The 19,555-nt window shown below is 36.8% G+C and overlaps 1 protein-coding gene across 1 annotated transcript in view; it reads left to right on the top strand.

Annotated features, from left to right (window-relative positions):
- The window catches only part of ATP8B4 (ATPase phospholipid transporting 8B4 (putative)), a 253,104-nt gene that overhangs the window by 231,547 nt on the left and 2,002 nt on the right, over window positions 1–19,555 (top strand). The window contains exons 24-27 of the mRNA XM_081291345.1: window positions 2,082–2,165; window positions 4,953–5,198; window positions 14,737–14,875; window positions 17,624–17,754. Of these exons, the coding sequence (XP_081147471.1) occupies window positions 2,082–2,165; window positions 4,953–5,198; window positions 14,737–14,875; window positions 17,624–17,754 (600 nt within the window). The remainder of the gene's footprint in view (window positions 1–2,081; window positions 2,166–4,952; window positions 5,199–14,736; window positions 14,876–17,623; window positions 17,755–19,555) is intronic.

Consider the following 19,555-nt stretch of genomic DNA (forward strand, 5'->3'; position numbering starts at 1 on the left):
GTAATCAGCATAGTTTCAGGGTTTGAATTATTCAGTTTTGAATAAATCTGCTTATGTAGCTCAGCAGAATGGTGGAATTTAGCTTTTTAAAGAACAGCCTCTACTTTTCTTTCTCTTGAACATACACATTTCAGGAATATACCATGATGCTAAGACACAGCATAGTTCAAATTCAGATTTAGCACTAGGATACCAAAATATTTTCTCTTTAATATATTCTACATCCAAAGGACATAATTTAAAGAACTTTTTACCTTGTAGACCCTAAACTTTAACTTCTTGGTCTGAGTCCTTTGCATTCAAGGTTCTTCAGAGCTTAACAACTTCCCTAAAAAGAAAATGTGCTTCAGAATATATTCAAAATCTTACATGTGTCCCTGCTGGTCACTTGATTCAGCTACCATCTTTTTTCACCTGAAACCCTGCAATAGCTTCCTGATTGCCTTCCTACTTTCACCATTGCTCTTCTTGTCTTCTCTCAGCATCCAGAATGATTCTGGTAAAATGTGAATCAGATCAGGTTGCTCCTTTGCTTAAAATCCTCTGCCTTCTCATTTCACCTAGGGAAGAAATCATGGTTAGCTACATAGTATTCTCTTCCTTAGCTCTTGGCACCCATTATTCTCCCTATTTGGTTGTTCTACTATACCCAGTTGGCCCCCTGGATGGTCTCTGAGCATACAATGCTTTCTTGCCTTTGACATGTTTCATGGGATCGTCTTGCAGAAGGGAATGCTTCTGTCCCAGAAAGCTGCATATTCAATTCTATATTTTCTTCATATCTTATCTCAAATGTCACTTCTCGGTAAAATCTTCTTCCGTTACCTTATTACCATTCTAATCCTCTCACATCCCCTATGGCCTTTCCTCCTTAATACTTACTACCTTCTAACTTATGTACTCATTCACTCACTCATTTTCCCCATAAAAACTGATCTTGTTTATTGTTTTCCCCCCATTAGAATGCAATTTTAATGAGAAATTTTATCTATATGATCAATTGAATTATCACTGCCTTGCATCTAAGTACCTGGCATATAGTTATTTCTCAATAAATATCAAATGACTAAGTGAATAAATGATATGGGTGGTAGAATGGGCATTGGTTAGAAGTTAGAGACCTAGGTTTTAATTTTTTAAATGTTTTTATTTGTGCATTGTAGTTATTGAGGTTCATTTTGACATAATCATACATTTATGGTATACAGTTTGTTTCAATTCGATCCCCAGTACTTCCTCTTTCCCTCCCCTCTTCCTTCCTCATGTTCCCCTTTCTGTATGGTCTTCCTTCTATCTATTTATTATTTATTTAATTGGTGCTTTATAAAGGTGAAATTCACTGTGGTATATTGATGTTTACACATAACATAATTCGGTCAATTTCATTCTGTAGTTCCTCCATTTCTAAGTTTTAAATTTTATCTTAGATTATAATAAGAAACAGAAAGATTTCATTTCCATCTCTCTGTGTGCTAATCAACAAAGTGCAAATATAATGACATTAGTGAGCTCATGCAAGGAAATCTTGTGTAATGTACTCTATATAGATGTGAAGGGGTATTTTTATTGCTTATACTCAGTATAGTGAACATTTAGCTTAATGCTCACCTTGCTTTGAACCATTCCTAAGAAAAAGTTCTTCATTTGAATATAGGGTAGGAATAATAGATAAATATTTCTTGCTGAAGATTTTATCTATCACTTAAATCAGACATTGAACTCCTTTTAAGTCATTGGAAATATGGAGCAGAAATATCAATCTACCACAAGAGTTCAGGGTCACACATGCCCAGCATTGTGTCAGGTATGCTACATTTGTGATCTCATCTCATCCCTCTGCCATTCTACAGGGGATGGTATTGCTTCAGAGATCAAGAAACCAAAGTTCAGAGAGGTCTAGTCTCCCACTAAGGCAGCAGGTGATAAGAGGCAGAACTGGGAGAGTTCTGACTCTAAAAGCTAATTCCCACCCACCTTAGAAAGGCAGGTTATTTAAACCACCTCAGAAACCTGAAGGTGAATGTTCTTGGTATTACTAACATGGATGGTATTTCTCACTGTTATCTTATTTTTTTTTTCAGACCGTTTATGATCAGTGGTTCATCACTCTTTTTAACATTGTCTACACATCATTACCTGTTTTAGCCATGGGGATTTTTGACCAGGTATGTGTTTTTCTCTATCTCATAGCTTAGTTTTTCTGTTACACCTTTTAGTTGCTTCTAACTTCAAAGTAGAAGACACAATTCATGCAAAGAGCCCCAGGAATACAGTTATTTTATTAGAAGTTGTGTGGGTCATAAGCCCTTCCAGATCCCCCTTCCCTACCCTTGCTCTCCCCAAAGGATTCTCTGATTAAAGTTTGGCTGCTCACTTAGAGAATCTCACCCCACATTATTGATGTAAAGGTTTTGAGAAATCCCTTAGCAAGTACTCCTTTTTATTTTAGCCTAGTAAGTTTACTTTTCTTTTTTTCAAATAGTACCTATCAATATGCCTCAGAACTAGTGCTTGTTGGTTCACAAACTGGGTAGTGCTACATTAGCCTGTGAGACTGTAGAAAGCCATGCAGTAGATGGAAAATCAAGGAACTAGGTTGGAGCTCAGAAACCTACCATCTGCAGTGAGACATCCTTGGCCAACACAGCCTCAGAACAGGAACTGCGGCCCGTTGAGTAGTCTGCCAGGGGGAGAGGAGCACACAAAGCCCACAGCCATGAAGAGACAGAGCACAGACTTCTTTTGTCCAGCATCAATGTGCTTGAGAGGGGAAAAGGGAGGGAATCAATTATGAAAATGGTGGTTGCTTGGCACACTCAGAGCCTTGGCAGGTACTTCCTGGAAAGGGGTAAAAGTCTGGCTGCCTATGGGGAAGTAGAAGACTTGCCAGCCGAGTTTCCATGGCATAATTAGAGTGTATTATTTTAAAAAGTATGTTTTTTTTGAAGTATTTTTAAAGGAGACCAGATTTCTACAGGCTGTTGTTAGACTCATTTGCTAGGCCTCATTTTCTGGCCCAAAGCCATCTATTGCAAAATATAAATCTTCCCATTATGAGCTCACTCCACTTTCCCATTCTTCTGGCTGTGTAGTCAGTTGTAAGTCTCACTTTTCATATGTAAAAAAAGGCAGTTTGTGAAGGGCAGTTTGTGGAATTCTACAAAACATAATGAACTTCTGAAGACCTTAGATGTAAAGGATTGAGCATATTCATTTCCAAATGCCCATGTTTACAAGTGTTTCTTTTCTTGGTGCTTTGCAGCTGCCCAGAATATGAAATAAAATAATAAAAATAAAGCAGTTTCTGGGAAAACATGGTCATTGTGCAATTTGAAAAAAAAATATAATAAGGCTCCTTATTGCTGTCAAGTTGAATGTCTACTCCTCTCTTTTCCTGCTTTGTCAATTTTGGCCCTTAAAGTAATCACAGGACTGTGGAATGCTATGCTGGAAGGGCTTCAGTGATAATCTATGGATTTGTTCATTTTATAAGAAGGAATCCAAGCCTTGGAGGTTCAGGTCACTGCCCTAATACTATACAATCAATAAATGACAGAAATAAGCCTAGGGCAGGTCATTTGACTTTGAAGCTTCTGCATTATACCTCTTGTTATCATTAATTATGATTATCATCATTATTTTATTTACTTTTGTTTGTAGAAGCATCTGTTATTTATTACTTAAGACATGGCAAGAATTCTACTGAATACTTCACATCTTCATTTAATCATGAGAGTGGTTCTGGGAGGGAGGTGTTTGTTACTATTTGTATTTCTGGAGATGATGAAACTAAGGCTCAGATGGGTTAAATAACAGGTTCTACAGCTAAACATGTTACTAAGGCTTGAACTCAGAACTGTGTGAGTTTGAAGCCTATGTACATAAGTAACCCCACCAGGCACCATAGGAGAGGAAGCACCTGCCAGTATCTCATAGCAGGACTTCCCAAGAATATGTCAGTGTTCTTCATGGGACCCTGTTTGGTGAGGCCTGGAATAAGGTGAGGCAGATCTTCCCCTAGCATTTACTATCTTGGGCCTTCCTTACCCTTTGCCCTTTGATGTTCCCAAATATTGATTCTTCCCATCTTTTTTGGTTCTTGGCATTTGGCTTTTGTACTTAGTATGGTTATCAGCGGTACTTTGGAGCTGATTAGAAGTGTAGATTCTCAGCTCTCAGACCTATTGACTGATAATCTGCTCCCTGAGAGATTCATGAGCACAATGTTTGAGAAACATCACTTTAGGTTTTCCCAGGACTTGGTTGGTACTAAGCATGCTTTTTTCTCATTCTAATTTCTTTGTCCCAAATACTTGGTAACCACTATTGAATTCTCACTTTGGTAAAAAATTCAGACCCTAAGCGTTTGGTCTCAGCCTGCTTCCCACCTGAAATCCCACATAGAATTTCCCTCTTTCCTTGCTCCCTCTCCTTTGCTTACCTCTCCCTGAAGGTTCTAGTTCGCCAGTTCTGACTCCACAGCTCTCTGCTGCCATCTCCTGGTTACTACCCACCCACCGCTTTGGCAATTAAGCGTTGACCATTGGCTAAGCATGGTGGAGGAGGTGCTGGAATTCTGGGAGCATGGATATTTGAGGAGTTTTGTGTTTGAAGAAGCCATGGAATCCTGCAGGGGAGTGTAGAAAAGAAACCTTGATTTGAATACAAATATCTCGGTTCCAATGAAGGCCTGATTCTGCTGCTTAAGATTTGTGTGACCTTTCATGAATCTCTCTTGGAGACTTTAGTTCTTTTCTTGTAAACTAGGGATCCTTTTATTATCTTCTGGGTTATTATGGGAATGAAAACAAGATAATGTCTTATTCTGGCTCGTTGAGTAGTGCATATTAGGGCATGCTTAAAAAGGCATTTGCTATTTCAGGAGATGGGGAAATCAGGGCCTCTCTGACTCTTCCTTACCCCCCTCAAATGAGATTATACTCTGTTTACAGGATGTGAGTGACCAGAACAGCATGGACTGTCCCCAGCTCTATGAACCTGGACAACTGAATCTACTTTTCAACAAGCGTAAATTTTTCATTTGCGTGGCACATGGAATCTACACCTCATTAGTCCTTTTCTTCATCCCCTTTGGGGCCTTTTATAACATGGTTGGAGAAGATGGGCAACATGTTGCTGACTACCAGTCCTTTGCAGTTACCATGGCCACATCTTTGGTCATTGTGGTCAGTGTGCAGGTAACCGGTTCCTGAAAACACTATAACTTGATTGGTTTATAACTTTTAAAATTCTAGTTCATTCATTGTTGACTGATTTTTATCTACCCATTAGGGGAAAAATCCTAAAAGAATACTATTTTTTTTAATTACACATTTTTGAGATGACAACAGGAAGGCTTGACATGAATTACCTGATGTGGCCAATTAGCATTAGATATGTATAACCTTCATGTTTCTAGAAACCTAACAATTACTTCTTTGGGTTGAGTATTGTGTGTAAAATGATCATACTACTACTTCCTTCTTGTGTTTGAAGAAGAAAAAATTTCCAATGATAACAGAAAAACTTTCCCATGATTTCTGTAGGACTTAATAACTTCCAGGTTTAAAAGTGAGATCTAAAGGCTTTTTGGCAATACATTTGTGTGTGTGTGTGTGTGTGTGTGTGTGTGTGTGTGTGTGAGAGAGAGAGAGAGAGAGAGAGAGAGAGAGAGAGAGAAATTATTCAAGAGGTTCAATGCTCTATCTATGATATATCCAAATCTCAAATTTAGGGAAGCTTTTCTGGTGAGCCCAATTTGTGATGCTTTACTGACCTTCTTTTATGGGTATCTTGAAGTGTTACTATTTTTTTAATGCAAATGGTGGTTAATACCATTATATGCTGAGTTAGAATTCACAGAAACTTTATTCAATAATTTCTGTAGCTCTAGCTGAACACAGGAAGCAATGTGCCCTCTGTTTTATTTTGTTGCCTTTTAATTACTGAGCAAGCTTGTTAAGAATCAGATGATCTCATCTTTGACATGAGGTCACTTTTCCCATTCTCTGGGTTCTTCCTCTTCGGAGAGAAGGATAGTTGTGGGATACACAGGGACCTCTTTTAGTGGCTTTAGCTTATGCACTACCAGGTCAAATTTGTTACTTGGTGTTCCAAGAGATGATTTGAAAGGAAGTAACTGAGATAAAAGGCTAATCTGAAGGAAAAAGTAAAATGGAAAAATATTCTTCAAACTGTCCTTAACACTATCTGCTAAATAAGTAAGGATAATAAATTTATAATGGAAATTATAAAATTCATAGTGTATATGATTTGTGACAGGTATTAAATGTGTTTAGTGAAAGTGGTTTTCACAATTAGCTCTATAAATTCTGTTTAATTTTATCTTTTAGATTGAAAGAAAGCCTGTTGCTATTCCTACATTTCTATGTATTTTTTCCCTTTTTTCTTTGCTCATCTATAAATTATTTTCTATATATTATTACTGCAGTGCCAATGCTGTCAGTACTGTTTTTATATAAACTTTATATTCAGAAGCTGTTTTTCCCATAATAGTTCTTGTTCCAGTTAGATGTCACGGTTACATTTCTCCTTAAGAGATCCACAAAACAATCCCATTTTTAAAACGTAATTTATTCACAAAAAAAAAGATTTTAGAATTTTGCATTCTGTCATTTAGAGCTTTTGAAATCAGGTCTTGACAATTTTTTACCTTTGATTATTAAGGTTTTCATAAGGATGATATTCGTGCTTTCTCAGAGGGGATTTGTACTGAGGACTCCAAGTAACATTGGCCTTTCACTCAGGAAGTTTTGGGTGGGGTTATCCAAATCTATTTGGTTAAAGCTTTGATAACCGCTTGTTTCTCTGAGATCTACTCTCTGGCTTCCATCTCCTCCGAAATAGATCTTATCGTCACTTTCTCGTTAATCACAACACTGGCCAAACTGGCCTTCTCAGGCTCCTGGAATTCACCAACCTCTTGCCTGCCTTAGGACTTTCCTTTTTTTTTTTTTTTCCTGCCTGGAACATTCTTCCCCTAGATGCCTTGTTGTCAGAAAGGTCTCCCCTTGTTTAATGTCACTCTGACCCCATGAAGGCAGCGGTGATGTCTATTTTATTCTCCCTATATATCTAGGACCCAGAACATCACCTAGGATCTACCGGACACAACAATGGACAATTCTTGTGTATTAAGTAAATGAGGGAGATGTTAAGAGGGAAATTTCTCTCTAATGATCCTACCATAAAAAGAAAGTTCATCTGGGTGTCTCAAATCCCTAGGTACAGATTGTACCTACAGTTTTCAAATGTGTCCATTGTAAGTTCCCAACCAGTCTGAAAATCAGAGTCCTCCAGTGCTGAGTCTAAACAACCACCAACCCAGCCATGTAATATGTTCTGGGAAAGTACATGAGTGAGATTTTAGAAGCCTTCAAAAGTGAGGCCCTGTGGTATGAGCCTCAGAACCACATGGTGAAACTGTGGTTCAGAAGGTGAAACTGTGTCTTGATGGCAAGTTTTCACAAACATAACTCTTAATATGATTCTTTAATTATTTCTCAAGTTTACATATTCTTTTCTCTTCCTTCCTTTCTTCTTTTTTTTTTTTTTTTGGTACCAGGGATTGAACCCAGGAGTACTTAACCACTGAGCTACATCACCCTCTTTTTATTTTATTTTGAGACAGGGTCTTGCTAAGTTGCTGAGGCTGACCTTGAACTTGTGATCCTCCTGTCTCTGCTTCCTGAATGGCTGGGATTATAGGCACATCCCTCCCTAAGGATATATTCTTCAAGTGAGGATTCTGGGTCCAAGGATGTAAGGAAGCCTAAAGTTTCTTTTACATATTGCTGGATATCTTTTCAAATAGATTATTTTCAGCTGAAGGGTACAAAGTACACTTCTCAGCAGACCTTCAGTGATTTACAGTATTACTCTGAATTATCTAACAATGTTAAAGTGATGATCTTTCTTTTGTACCTGAATATCTATAGTAGCTTTATACTTAAAATACAAAACTTGGAAACAAATGCCCACAAATTGATGATATTTTGCTGCCTCACACAATTAAGGTATACTGAAAAGATATTCATAAACTTTGCTATGCAAGCAGGAATAATTTTTAAAAGTCTTTTTATTTTCAAATACTCATAGATTTACAGAAAAGTCAGAGATACTTCAGAGATTTCTGTATGTTCTCTCCTTGTTTCTAATGTTATTGTTAAGATCTTATATAACTATGGTGCACTTGTCAAAATGAAGAAATCAGCATTGATAGGATACTATTAACTACAGACTTGATTCAGCTTTCCTTAGTTTTTCTATTAATACGCTTTCTCTGTTCCAGGAGCCAATCTGGGATCATCCATTTAATTTAATTTTCATGTCACTATAGCCTCCAGTCTCTAACAGCCCTAGTCTTTCCTCATCTTTCACAACCTTGACTCTTTTGAAGGGCAGTAGTCAGGTATTTTGTGGAATGTTCCTTAGTTTGGGATGTCTGATATTTTCTTAGGGATAGATCAGGGTTGTGGATTTTGAGGAAGAATTGCAAAGAGGTGATTGATGGGTATATCGTGTCTCATCCTCTCAGGGAGCACGAGACATCAACACGACTTCTAGATGAACTTGGTTACTTGATTATGTTGGTGATATTCAGGTTTCTCCATTGTAAACTGTCTTTCTCTTTCCCTCTGTTCCTTAAAAGTGAGTCACTAAGTTCAACCCACATTCAAATGGAAAATTAAGATCCACCTTCTAAAGGAAGGAGGATCAAAGAATTAATGGTTGCATGTTAAGACCCCTCTCTCTTCATCTATTTGGGTGTATATTTGTGTTAGTGGGGATTGAACCTAGGTCCTGCCACATACTAGGCAAGCACTCTACACTGAACTACATCCCCAGCCCTTTTTATTTTATATATATATATTAACATTTATTTTTTAGTTGTAGTTGGGCACAATACATTTATTTTATTTGTTTATTTTTATGTGGTGCGAAGGATCGAGCCCAGGGCCTCACATGTGCTAGGCGAGCACTCTACCGCTGAGCCACAACCCCAGCCCTTTATTTGATATTTTGAGACAGGGTCTTGTTAAATTTCCCAAGCGGCCTTAACCTTGCTAACTCCTGCCTCAACCTCCCTAATAGCTGGAATGACAGGCTTGCATCACCACAAGCTTAGATATATTTTAAAATAAAATTGACATAACAATTGTAGGCCCAGAAATAATAAGTGATTTGCTCAAGATCACATGACTAAGTGACTAATGTTGCAGGCTCAGCATTAAGATCCAACTGTTTGATTTCTCACATCAGTGTTCTTTCTTTCAGTGTTGTTTCTTTCAGTGTTTTAGTAAAGATTTGGGGCAAGCATTTCCTACAGCACAGTTATTACTGGTATGCAGAGTAGTTAGGCACAATTGGGAAGCAGTGTGGTGTACAGGAAGTCATGTACTTTGGGATCTCAGTCCTCAGTGGCTGGGATCCCTTTGCCCTGTTGCAGTGTGAAGTCTTCCATCTTATCCACATGCTCCTCTGTTCTGTGGGTCCCCCCTTGCCTGATTTCCCCCTGCCCTTATCCTATCTTAATTCTGAGGGTTAAAGCAGCCAGGAGACTGAGGATAATCTCTGGCAGGAGAATGAAGTAGCAGAGATCCAGGCTAAGATGGTTCCCCAGAAGCAGAATGGACCCAGGTTTCTAGTTTCTGGTGTATTTTATTTCCCACTGAACTTCCAGCAAAAACTATAGTGCCAGACATGGATAAATATTTGTCAAATGAATGTCAAGCAGAAGGATACATGGAGAGAGAAAAGGAGAAGAATTTGGTTAAAGTACCAACAACCCCTGCTGTTCTAATTCCCTGCCTCTTACCTTGCATGGCCACAGCAGGCCTGTCACCACTCTGAGTGACATTATACATTATACTCACTCCTCACAATGCCACTATGCAGTACATATTATTGTTTCCCTTTACAGATGAAGTTCAGAGAGTTTGGGTGGCTTTCCTGAGGTCACACAGTAGGTCTGAGAGCTAGGAGTAAAACCTGGGTCTGTAAGATTTCAGTGTTGTCTAGGACAAAGTCTTTTATTCTACAGCAAGACTGATTTAAATGCAGGTTTTCCAGAATAAAGCTTATACTGAGCATTAAGGAAGATGCTGGGCCAGGCACTGGGATTATCTCTTTATGTCATGTAGTCCCTCTTCATGGTCCAATGAAATGTATATAATGTTATTACAGATGAGAACATAGATTTGGCTAGAAGGTTAATTTATAATCCTGCAAAAAAAAAAAAAAATGTTAGGCCAGGATTAGAACGCATGTCTTCCAACTCCAGTTCCCCAGTTCTAATACCATCAGTAATAGCTATACATCTCCCCAAATGCCTTCAGCTATAAGAAACTCATGATCTCTACCTCTCTTTCCTGAGAGGATATCTAGGAGACCAGCATCATCTTTGAATACGATGGGAAAGAAACTCTATTAACAGATGATGAACACACATATCTTTTATCAACATGAAAGTCTCAGCTTGGGTAAGATAGAGATTCCCAGCCCCTGTCATTCTATTCTCTTTGAGGATGATCACTGCCTATATCTTGCTTCCAAGAAGCCCTACAAATGTCTACTTCACCATAGAATTCTCAGACCTCAGCATGTAAACGTTTGTAACCATTGAAATTCAGCAATTTTGGCTTCAACAGAAAACTCATGTCTTTAATATATGGAATAATAAATTTCAGGAGTTCTGTGAATATGCTCAGTTTGGCAGCAGTATTAATATCCTTTCCTTGCTGCCTAAGCTTGACTTGTTGATGTGGTTTCAACCCCCATGAAATTTCCATGGTCTATAATTACATTTATAAATTTAGGTCCTGCTGATGCTACAGGCCAAACTTTAGTAGTCTCTATTTTCTTTTTTTTTTAATAATAAGTTTTTATAGTCCATTGAATTATAAAATGTTCCCTTAACATTTAAAAATTGCTGAAGTGTTCAAAATAAAATGAACTGTTTTCCTTTCCTTCCCTTCTTTAACTACTAATGTGATTATCAGAGTTTAAGTTCTTCCATACTTTTTCTTGGCTTTGAGATATACACACACACACGCACACATACATACACACATACAATAAAAGGGGATCATAATTATGCATACTATTCTGTAATATGCATTTCTTACTTAACTATATAATCTGGACAGCCTTCCTAATCAACATATTCAGATGTAAATCTTTTTAACAGCTGTACAGAATTTCATACTATGATATATGATGATTTATTCATCAATCCTCTGATGAATAGAAATTCATCAAATAGATATTTAATATGTTTCTATTTTTTGTGTTATGAAGCTATGTTACAATGCATATAATAGTACATATATATTTTATGTATTGTCAGATGAATTCCTAGAAATAAGACTTCTATGGTCATAACTCCTAATTTTTACCAATATGCTGGATAAAGAATGATATTTTGCTGTTTTTCACTTCTGCGTCAGTATGCACATTCAAAATTTTCATAAATGTTGCCATATTACTTACGAAAAATGGTAGTAGGTACCACTATCACAGACTTCTACAATTTAAAGAAAAACATTTTATTAAAAGGTATTAGATGGCTTCAGTGTCCTTATGAGGATATATGAACCAGGAAGAGCTACAGCTAGATGTAATGCCATTGGGCACAAAAACTACCCATAAGGCTGCATTTTTGTAGTGAAAACACTTTTGCCATTTCTTACAGCTCAGCTGTGAATACACTAGTGACTAGAGGCCAGAAGGTGAGCCACATAATTCCAAAAGAACCAATTACCTCTACCACCATGCTTGTTCAACGTTGAGAGAAGTGTGTTAAAGTTTACCACTGTAATTTTGATTTTTATCAAGTTCTTTCATTTCAAAAAGATTTTACCTAATATAATTCAAGACTATATTACTTAGTGGTTCCTGATTTGTTCTTTGTAGCTCTTAGCTTTTTTCATGATAAAAAAAAAATCCTTACTTAAGTTTTATTTTTTAAGTATCAGTTTTGCTTCTTTTGCTTAGTTTGCTTTTGTCTTTCTTATATAAAAATTGGGCCAATCACTTCAAATTCATTTATTTTTGTCTCATTCTATTAGTTTTTCTCTTTTGATATGGGAATTTAACTCATTTTATTGTAGTAAAATGTTTATATAGCTCTTTTAATGTTATTTTATGACTACTTTTTAGCCTACTCTTTATATTTTTTCCTTTTTCATACTTAGATTCATAAAATATCCTATTTTCCATGAATAATTTGCAATACTATCATATTTCTATTTTACTGTTGATTTCTGTTATTTTCATAGTATTTAAAGCTACATGGTCATTTTGTTATACTAAAATTGCATACTATGTGTATCCTTCACCAAATGTTTCACTATTCTTTTCTAAACGTTTTCTGAACCATTTCCAATTAAGCAAAAAGTTTTAAGTTTGTTTCTCCTTCCCTGTCTTTACTCTCATCCTCAACTCTTACATCTTAATAATTTTGAATTTTGATTCCAAGATGTTATAAAATGCTCCTTTAATGTATGTTTTGATCATTCCCAAATTCTTTCCACATTAATAAAACAGCTTATGCTTGTGTTATTATTCATTTATAGCTATAAATTTATAAGAATCATTGCTGACTACCATTTTTATGCTGCCTTCCAATATTTTGAGGTCTTTGTTCTGATTTATGTGGTTGTAATAATATCTTTGAGCAATTTGTTCAGAAAGAGTATTTAGCTGTTACAAGTTTGAACTCAAAACTTTCTTTCTTTGTCTTTACTTATAAATGTGAAAGTCAGAGCCTTTTTCTTTAAGAACGTTTGTTGTCATTCCATCATATCCCAGCCTCACTTGTTAGGTTGATTCTCTTTCCTTTGGAATATCGACTTTGACTTATTGCTTATGTTCTTTGTCCCTAGACTTCATAAATATTACCAGAATATATCTTTTTTCATTAATTTGCCTAGGATTTAGAGGACTCTTTCAATCTGAAAGTCTGTTATTATCACAGAGCAGTTTTCTTTTGTCATTTCATTGATTGCTACCTTTCTATTTGTTCCTTTTTCTCTTTCTAAAATGCCACTAATTGTGTGTGTATAAATATATTTACACACACACATATATATTTTACAAATGTATAAATAAATATATATATATATATATATATATATATATATATATATATATATACACACTTAACATAACTTCATTATTTATTTATTTTATGTGGTGCTGACAATCAAACCCAGTGCCTCACACATGCTAGGCAAGCACTCTACCACTGAGACACAACCCCAGCCCCCCCCCCATTAATTGTATATTGAGCTTATGGTTCCAACATCTCTAGATTTACAATTGGTTTCCATTTCTTCATGTTCCCTATTGTGAGATATTATTTCCAGTTTTTTTCCCCCAGAATATTAATTCAGTTCTCATTATTGACTATTCTTATTTGGCTTATCTATTGAATTTTTAAATTCAGAAATAACATTCTTCCTTTGAGTTTTTTTTTTTCCTGTGATCTAATTGCATCTCAAGAGGCTGTACTCCATTTTTTTGTTACAGGGCTTGTCTGTTCTATTAGTTCTGCTTCAGTAGGAGCCACCTGTTCTTGTATTTTTAGTTGGGCTCTTTTCATGGGTTATGATTTTTCTTTGCCTTCTGTTACCCACATAGATCAGGCTGTTGTCTCTTGATGGTGATGAACTGACAGGTGGTGCAAGACAGAGTTGGAGATTTTAATCTAATGTCTTAGCCTAATGAACTAGAAAACCAGCAGCTCTTGGCTGAGGCATGATGGTGGGACTCTTTTTAGGCTTCTCGAGGAGAAAAAAAAAACTGTCCTTTTATAAACCTGCAAGTTCATAGCCAAAGCTGCAGCATCCTTTTAATGGGCAACATTTTAAAGGCTAGTAAACTGCAAGTGAGAAGAAGATATGTTTTTATATATTAAGACATACCTATTTACTCTGCAGGCAGGGTCTCCTCATGCAGAGAAGAAATCTGGTCTTGTACTGGACTGTACTCGAAATGTAACCTTCACTTAGCCTTCAAGCACTTGGGACTTCTGAGATACAAAAATAACACCAAAATGTACTTTTTTTTTTAATCTTAGAGAATTCAAGTATTGAAGAGATTATTTCATTCTCCAATAGCACTTCACTCTTCTTTTATTTGAGGTGCCACAACATGTTATTGGAAGGCAGAAGGGTTTGTGACATGCTCCCAGGTCACCTTGAGTTTCAGTTTCTGAATTTTATGCCAAAAGAGGATTCATGATTTTTCTTTGTTATGATTTGGGTAATTTAAGGAAAAGATCATTAAAATGAGTTTGATATTTATGTAAAATATTTATGTAAAAACATTATTCATGTGTCCAAATGGTCATGTGAAAATTTATGTACAGATTTTAAAATGTTACATTTGCTTTCCACAGATTTTTTCCAACAGAAAAGTTTTGAGAGAATTTCTAACAATTATAAAACCATTCAATTTCTTGTTTCTCATTTTAAAAAAGCTTAACATTTTGTCTCAACCTGGGCAGATACAATGGTCTGCATATGTAAGTTCTCAAATCCATTGTCTAATAGAAATAATCAATTAAGTCAGTCTCCTGTGTGTGCAGATGGTGGAGGTACCTGTGGTGGCCTGGAGCCTAGGTACGTGCAACCTTCTTGTCACAGAGCAGGTCTCTGAAGCTCTTTTAAACTTGAAAGATCTCCATTTTGCATTTGATTTTTTTTTTTACAGATAGCCTTGGATACCAGTTACTGGACTGTCATTAATCATGTCTTCATCTGGGGCAGCATTGCTACTTATTTCTCTATTTTGTTTGCAATGCACAGTAATGGCATCTATGAAGTCTTCCCAAACCAGTTTCCATTTGTTGGTAAGTGAATCCTACTGTCTAGTGGAGCCTAGAGTCATGCTTCCATTTATTTGCCTTGGTTATTTATTTTTCATGTGTATGTTGGTTGGGTCTGAAAATGACCCGTGATCCCTTCTCCAAGAACTGACTGAGGTAGGCATCTGGAGATTCTAGACTTGAAAGAAGTTCTAAAATATCACTTTCTGTTGTCTTTGCCAGATGTAGAAAAATCATTATGATAGAAGCTTGCAGGTTCTCAATAGCCAGATGTAGCAGGCTGTCCCCTTGGAAATAAGAGGCATAGTACAAACCTTGAGGCATAGTATAAACCTTCAAACCTTGAAGGCCTGTGAGAAGTTTGTATATGGAAGAGAGAAGAAAAAGAAACCCTAGGCTCTTCCACATAATCATTAACATACCTGCCAAAGTTCACCTATAGGAATTATTTGCACTTAGATAGGAAAGAAATGATGCATAAGTTAGAGCCTCTTACAAATTGCTGGACATTAGTCTATAAATGGCCTGAAGACTAGGCTCTGCAGACATCCAAGGCTCAAGTATTACCTTTACTACTTAACAAACGGTGACCTTAGGCAAGTTTCTTCTCTTTTACATGATTTAATTAATCTTCATTTATAGACTGGGGATATTAGTTGTTTTCATTTCATAGGAAACTTATGAAGAAAATATATATAAACTACTTAGCAAATATCCTGGTACATAGTAATTTTTCAATAAATGTTGATTGTAACATAGGTGATAACTATTATTCAAGCAAGGGTGGCCTGATTACTGGTTGGGGACATTGCAGAAGGATTTGAATGTAAGATGAGTAGAAAAGGTTCCCTAATATTCCTTAAAAGAGTATATATACCTGGTATCTGCACAGAGTATACTTCCAATGAAGTCCACATTTCAGTATGATTCCCAGCAAGGTCACTGAGCTTCACACAAGAAAGCAATTAATATACTTGCTCAGAAGTTTTGAATTCTCTAGGTATATAGGGAACAGTGAACTAGAGAGTAGCCATGTGCAGGGACAACTTTCTTGAGCTCAATTGAGATTTGTACCCACTAGTTGGGTAACAGTCTGGACAACAGTTCTTAGAAGATTGATTCACATAGAAAACATACAGAACTAACTATAAAGTTAGATATTGCCACTGATGCAAAAGTAGCTGAAATTCAAGTTCCATTTAAATGCACACATGCACTTAAAGTTACAGATTGTTCTTTAACTTTTGTCCTTCCCTGTGTATACATAGAAGTCTTTAAACTGTACCATTCTTACTTAATATATGATCTTAATACTTTGTATACCAAAAGATTCCAACCACATACAGACATGTTGGTTATGAACTAGAATAAACTGATTAGGAAACAAAGAGACTAAAATTATTTTTTAAGTTTGTTTATTTGTTTATTATTTGGTTGCCAAATATGGAAGTTCAGTGCATTGAATAGCAGACCTCCAGTCCTGAGAGAGCCTTTTAACGTGCATAATGGAATTGGAATGCCTCAACTGGAGAAAGGAGTTTGTGTGGGGACCACTCTTTTCTGCTAAGCACATGCCATTCCAGGAATTAATTACTGAGCTCCAATGAGACTTTACAAAACTTAGATCAACATTGGGGTTTAAGAAAAAAAAATTTTTTTTTTCCCTTAGCAACCAGCAGCAAGTGGGAGTGTGGTTTTAAAGAGAAGCTTGTTTTTTCCAGCCTTGCCTAGGGGTATTGAGCTTCAAGTTGCTCAAAAGACATTTAATTTATTGAGTCAAGTTTGTTTCTGTCTGTGGCTGAAGGCAACTGGAATCAACTGCTCTTTGGTAGGCAGCTTCTACTCTCCAAAGCCAGAAAAAGCAGACATACCCATGAGCACCCAAGCCCTCATACCCTAAGCCCAATGAATGGTGTTAACACGTTAGCACTGCCATTGGGGACCTATGTAGGTATCATGATAGATCCCTAACAAAAGAATAGGGGCAAAAGTTTATTGTGGTAATATAAACTGGAGCAGTATCTTCTCATGGAACTTGACTGTGTTTGGGCAAATATCAAAGCTTACGAAGTGTGAGAATAAAGGAAGGAAACTGTCTACAAGTTTGGAAATGAGTTTCACTGCCCTATTGCCCTGGCATGTTGGACGACTGTATCAACAGTGAGGGGGATGGATACTCCTTTCACAAACCCAGCAACCTCCCTGATCTCCTTGGAAATTTAAGCATCTTATAACCAAGAGAACATGAAAGAGATAGCAAATATCTTTGAGGCAGGTTTTCTGGGTCCTTTGCCTAGAATTTAAAAGGTTGGCCCCGAAGAAGGTGAAGCTCACCTTTGATGACATAGCCAGTCAACATGACCATTATTTGAGATTGTGCCTGCATTTGGAATACTTTTTGTGGAGTTTGATATGATCATTTTTATCCAAGAATCCACAGAAGTAAATATGCCTTTTAAAAACAATTGCTGCTTTGTAGTCAAGGAAACTTGAGGCTAAAGCAAGAATTATGCTTAATGAGTGAAGCTGGACTGAGCCTGGATAACAAATGCTTGGCTCATGCTGGTAAATCTAAGGGTCAGGCCACTAGACAGTTCCCATGTTTGCCTTCTCCACACCACCACTGAGCACGTGATAGATTGAGAAGATACTCACTGGTTCTCCTATGTAGACCAGGCCTCATCATTTTATAGAAGACCTTACTGACAAAAAAAATCTATTACTACTTCAGTTCTATTTATAACCAGAGTGTATACTTTTCTTTAACAACAGGAAACGCATGGCATTCCCTAAACCAGAAGTGCATTTGGCTTATTATTCTCTTAACAACAGTGGCCTCAGTCATACCCGTGGTGACATTCAGATTTTTGAAGATGCATTTATACCCATCCCTGAGTGATCAGGTATGTTGTGGTGCTACTAATATTCAGAGACTTGTTCTTGGCTCTCAGAATGGTATCCTTTTCTGTTTGATTGGAAGCCCAAGGAAAGGTTAATGAAATTCCCATAGGCCAACACCCATAAGTACCTGGATCTTGTCAGGACAGATGGGACTGCCCATGTGTTGAATGAAAAGAAGCATCTAGACTAAATGTGGGTGAACAGTGAGAAAGTAAAAGTTAAGTTGGGTATTTTAAAAGCTGACTTTTTTTAAAAGGAAGTGCTTCCAACTCAGTTTGGATAATTATTCTAAGAGAAAGGCAAGCTATAGGAAAAGTTTTTAACTTGAGGGCAAGTAAAGGATGCAGTAAAAGGAGACAGGCAAGAGATGAGTCAAAGGGACCCTCAATTTTGTAGTAATATAGTATATTCAGAAACATGGAGAGAGGTTCCCTTTTGAACAGATTTAAAAAGGGAATAACAGCATTATGGATGGGTTAGGAAATTTAAAGTTAGAAGGAAAGTAGGAAGATTATAGAAATACACAAACGAGGGAATTAGGACATATTTCAGTATTTCACAAAACAAGGAGTGTAAAGAGAATAATGTCAGATTAGGTCAAGACTCAGGTTCAAAGACAAAGGAGAAGGAAAGCAGGGAGATAGATATATTTGTAGCCTTATCAAGAGAAAGGTGAAGATGTTCAATGAGGGCAGTGAGCCAGGCCAAGGATGCTCTGAGGGGAACTCTTCTTATCATGATGTCCCTCACATCCGGGGGCCAATGTATGAAATGAGTCCTTTTGAATATTCAGAATCCCTTGTCATGTGTGTCCTTTCTCTTTGGCTCTGAGCTGATACAAACCAAAAATGACAGATAAACTGAAGGAAGGAAGATGATGCTCATTTTTTTTTCTATGTTATGACTGATTGTGGTTTTCTGCTTCATAACTTTCTCCAGAGACAAAAGTCAGAATTAGGCAATGTACCAAACCAGAGAATAAGGTCACTTACACAAACCTGTGGTCTTTTTCTCCTTACCTTTGCAGGAAAATTAAAGAAATGTTGGAAACCCACTCAAGTGATGTTGAAATAAACAATAAAAACAAAAAACACATCATCCCAAACTAAACTCAAATCCTGAAAGTCTAATGATACAACAAGAGTTGACAATTCCTAACTCTTCTAAATTTTCTCCTGCTTCAGGCTATTTTGGGGAAATGGGACTATAAATTGTCGAACTGATTGTATCTGGGTGGTGCATGTTAGAAAATCTTTCTGAATAAAAGCATCGTCCTGCTGGGTGTGGTGGCACATACCTGTAATCCCAGTGGCTCAGGAGGCTCAGGCAAGAGGATTGTGAGTTCAAAAGCCAGACTCAGCAATGGCGAGGCACTAAGCAATTCAATGAGACTCTGTCTCTAAATAAAATACAAAACAGAGCTCAGTGTTTGAGTGCCTCTGACCTCAATTCCTGGTATCTAATAAAGAAAGAAAGAAACAAACAAACAAATAAGTCTCTTCCTACCCTGTGTAAGGCCCTGGGTTCTATCCCCAGCACTGAAAAAAAAAAAAGTTGCTTCTACACAATTAAGATGTATGAGATGGACACAATAATGAAATTTTTCAGACTATTTCTTATTTAGGTGTTAGTTTCCTGATAGAAATAAAACTCCATCAGTGCTCAGTGTGATCTTTGGGGTGGAAAATTTCTTGGTTTTTAGGTCTAAAACTTCCTTTAGTAATGAAGGTGAGTATTTTGTTATTGCCAATGTTATTGTTACTGAAAAAACATTCTACTTTACAAAATGGCTCAGTGCCTGGA

The sequence above is a fragment of the Spermophilus citellus genome (genome assembly GCF_964194105.1).
Source record: "Spermophilus citellus genome assembly, chromosome: 4".
Classification (NCBI taxonomy): domain Eukaryota; kingdom Metazoa; phylum Chordata; class Mammalia; order Rodentia; family Sciuridae; genus Spermophilus; species Spermophilus citellus.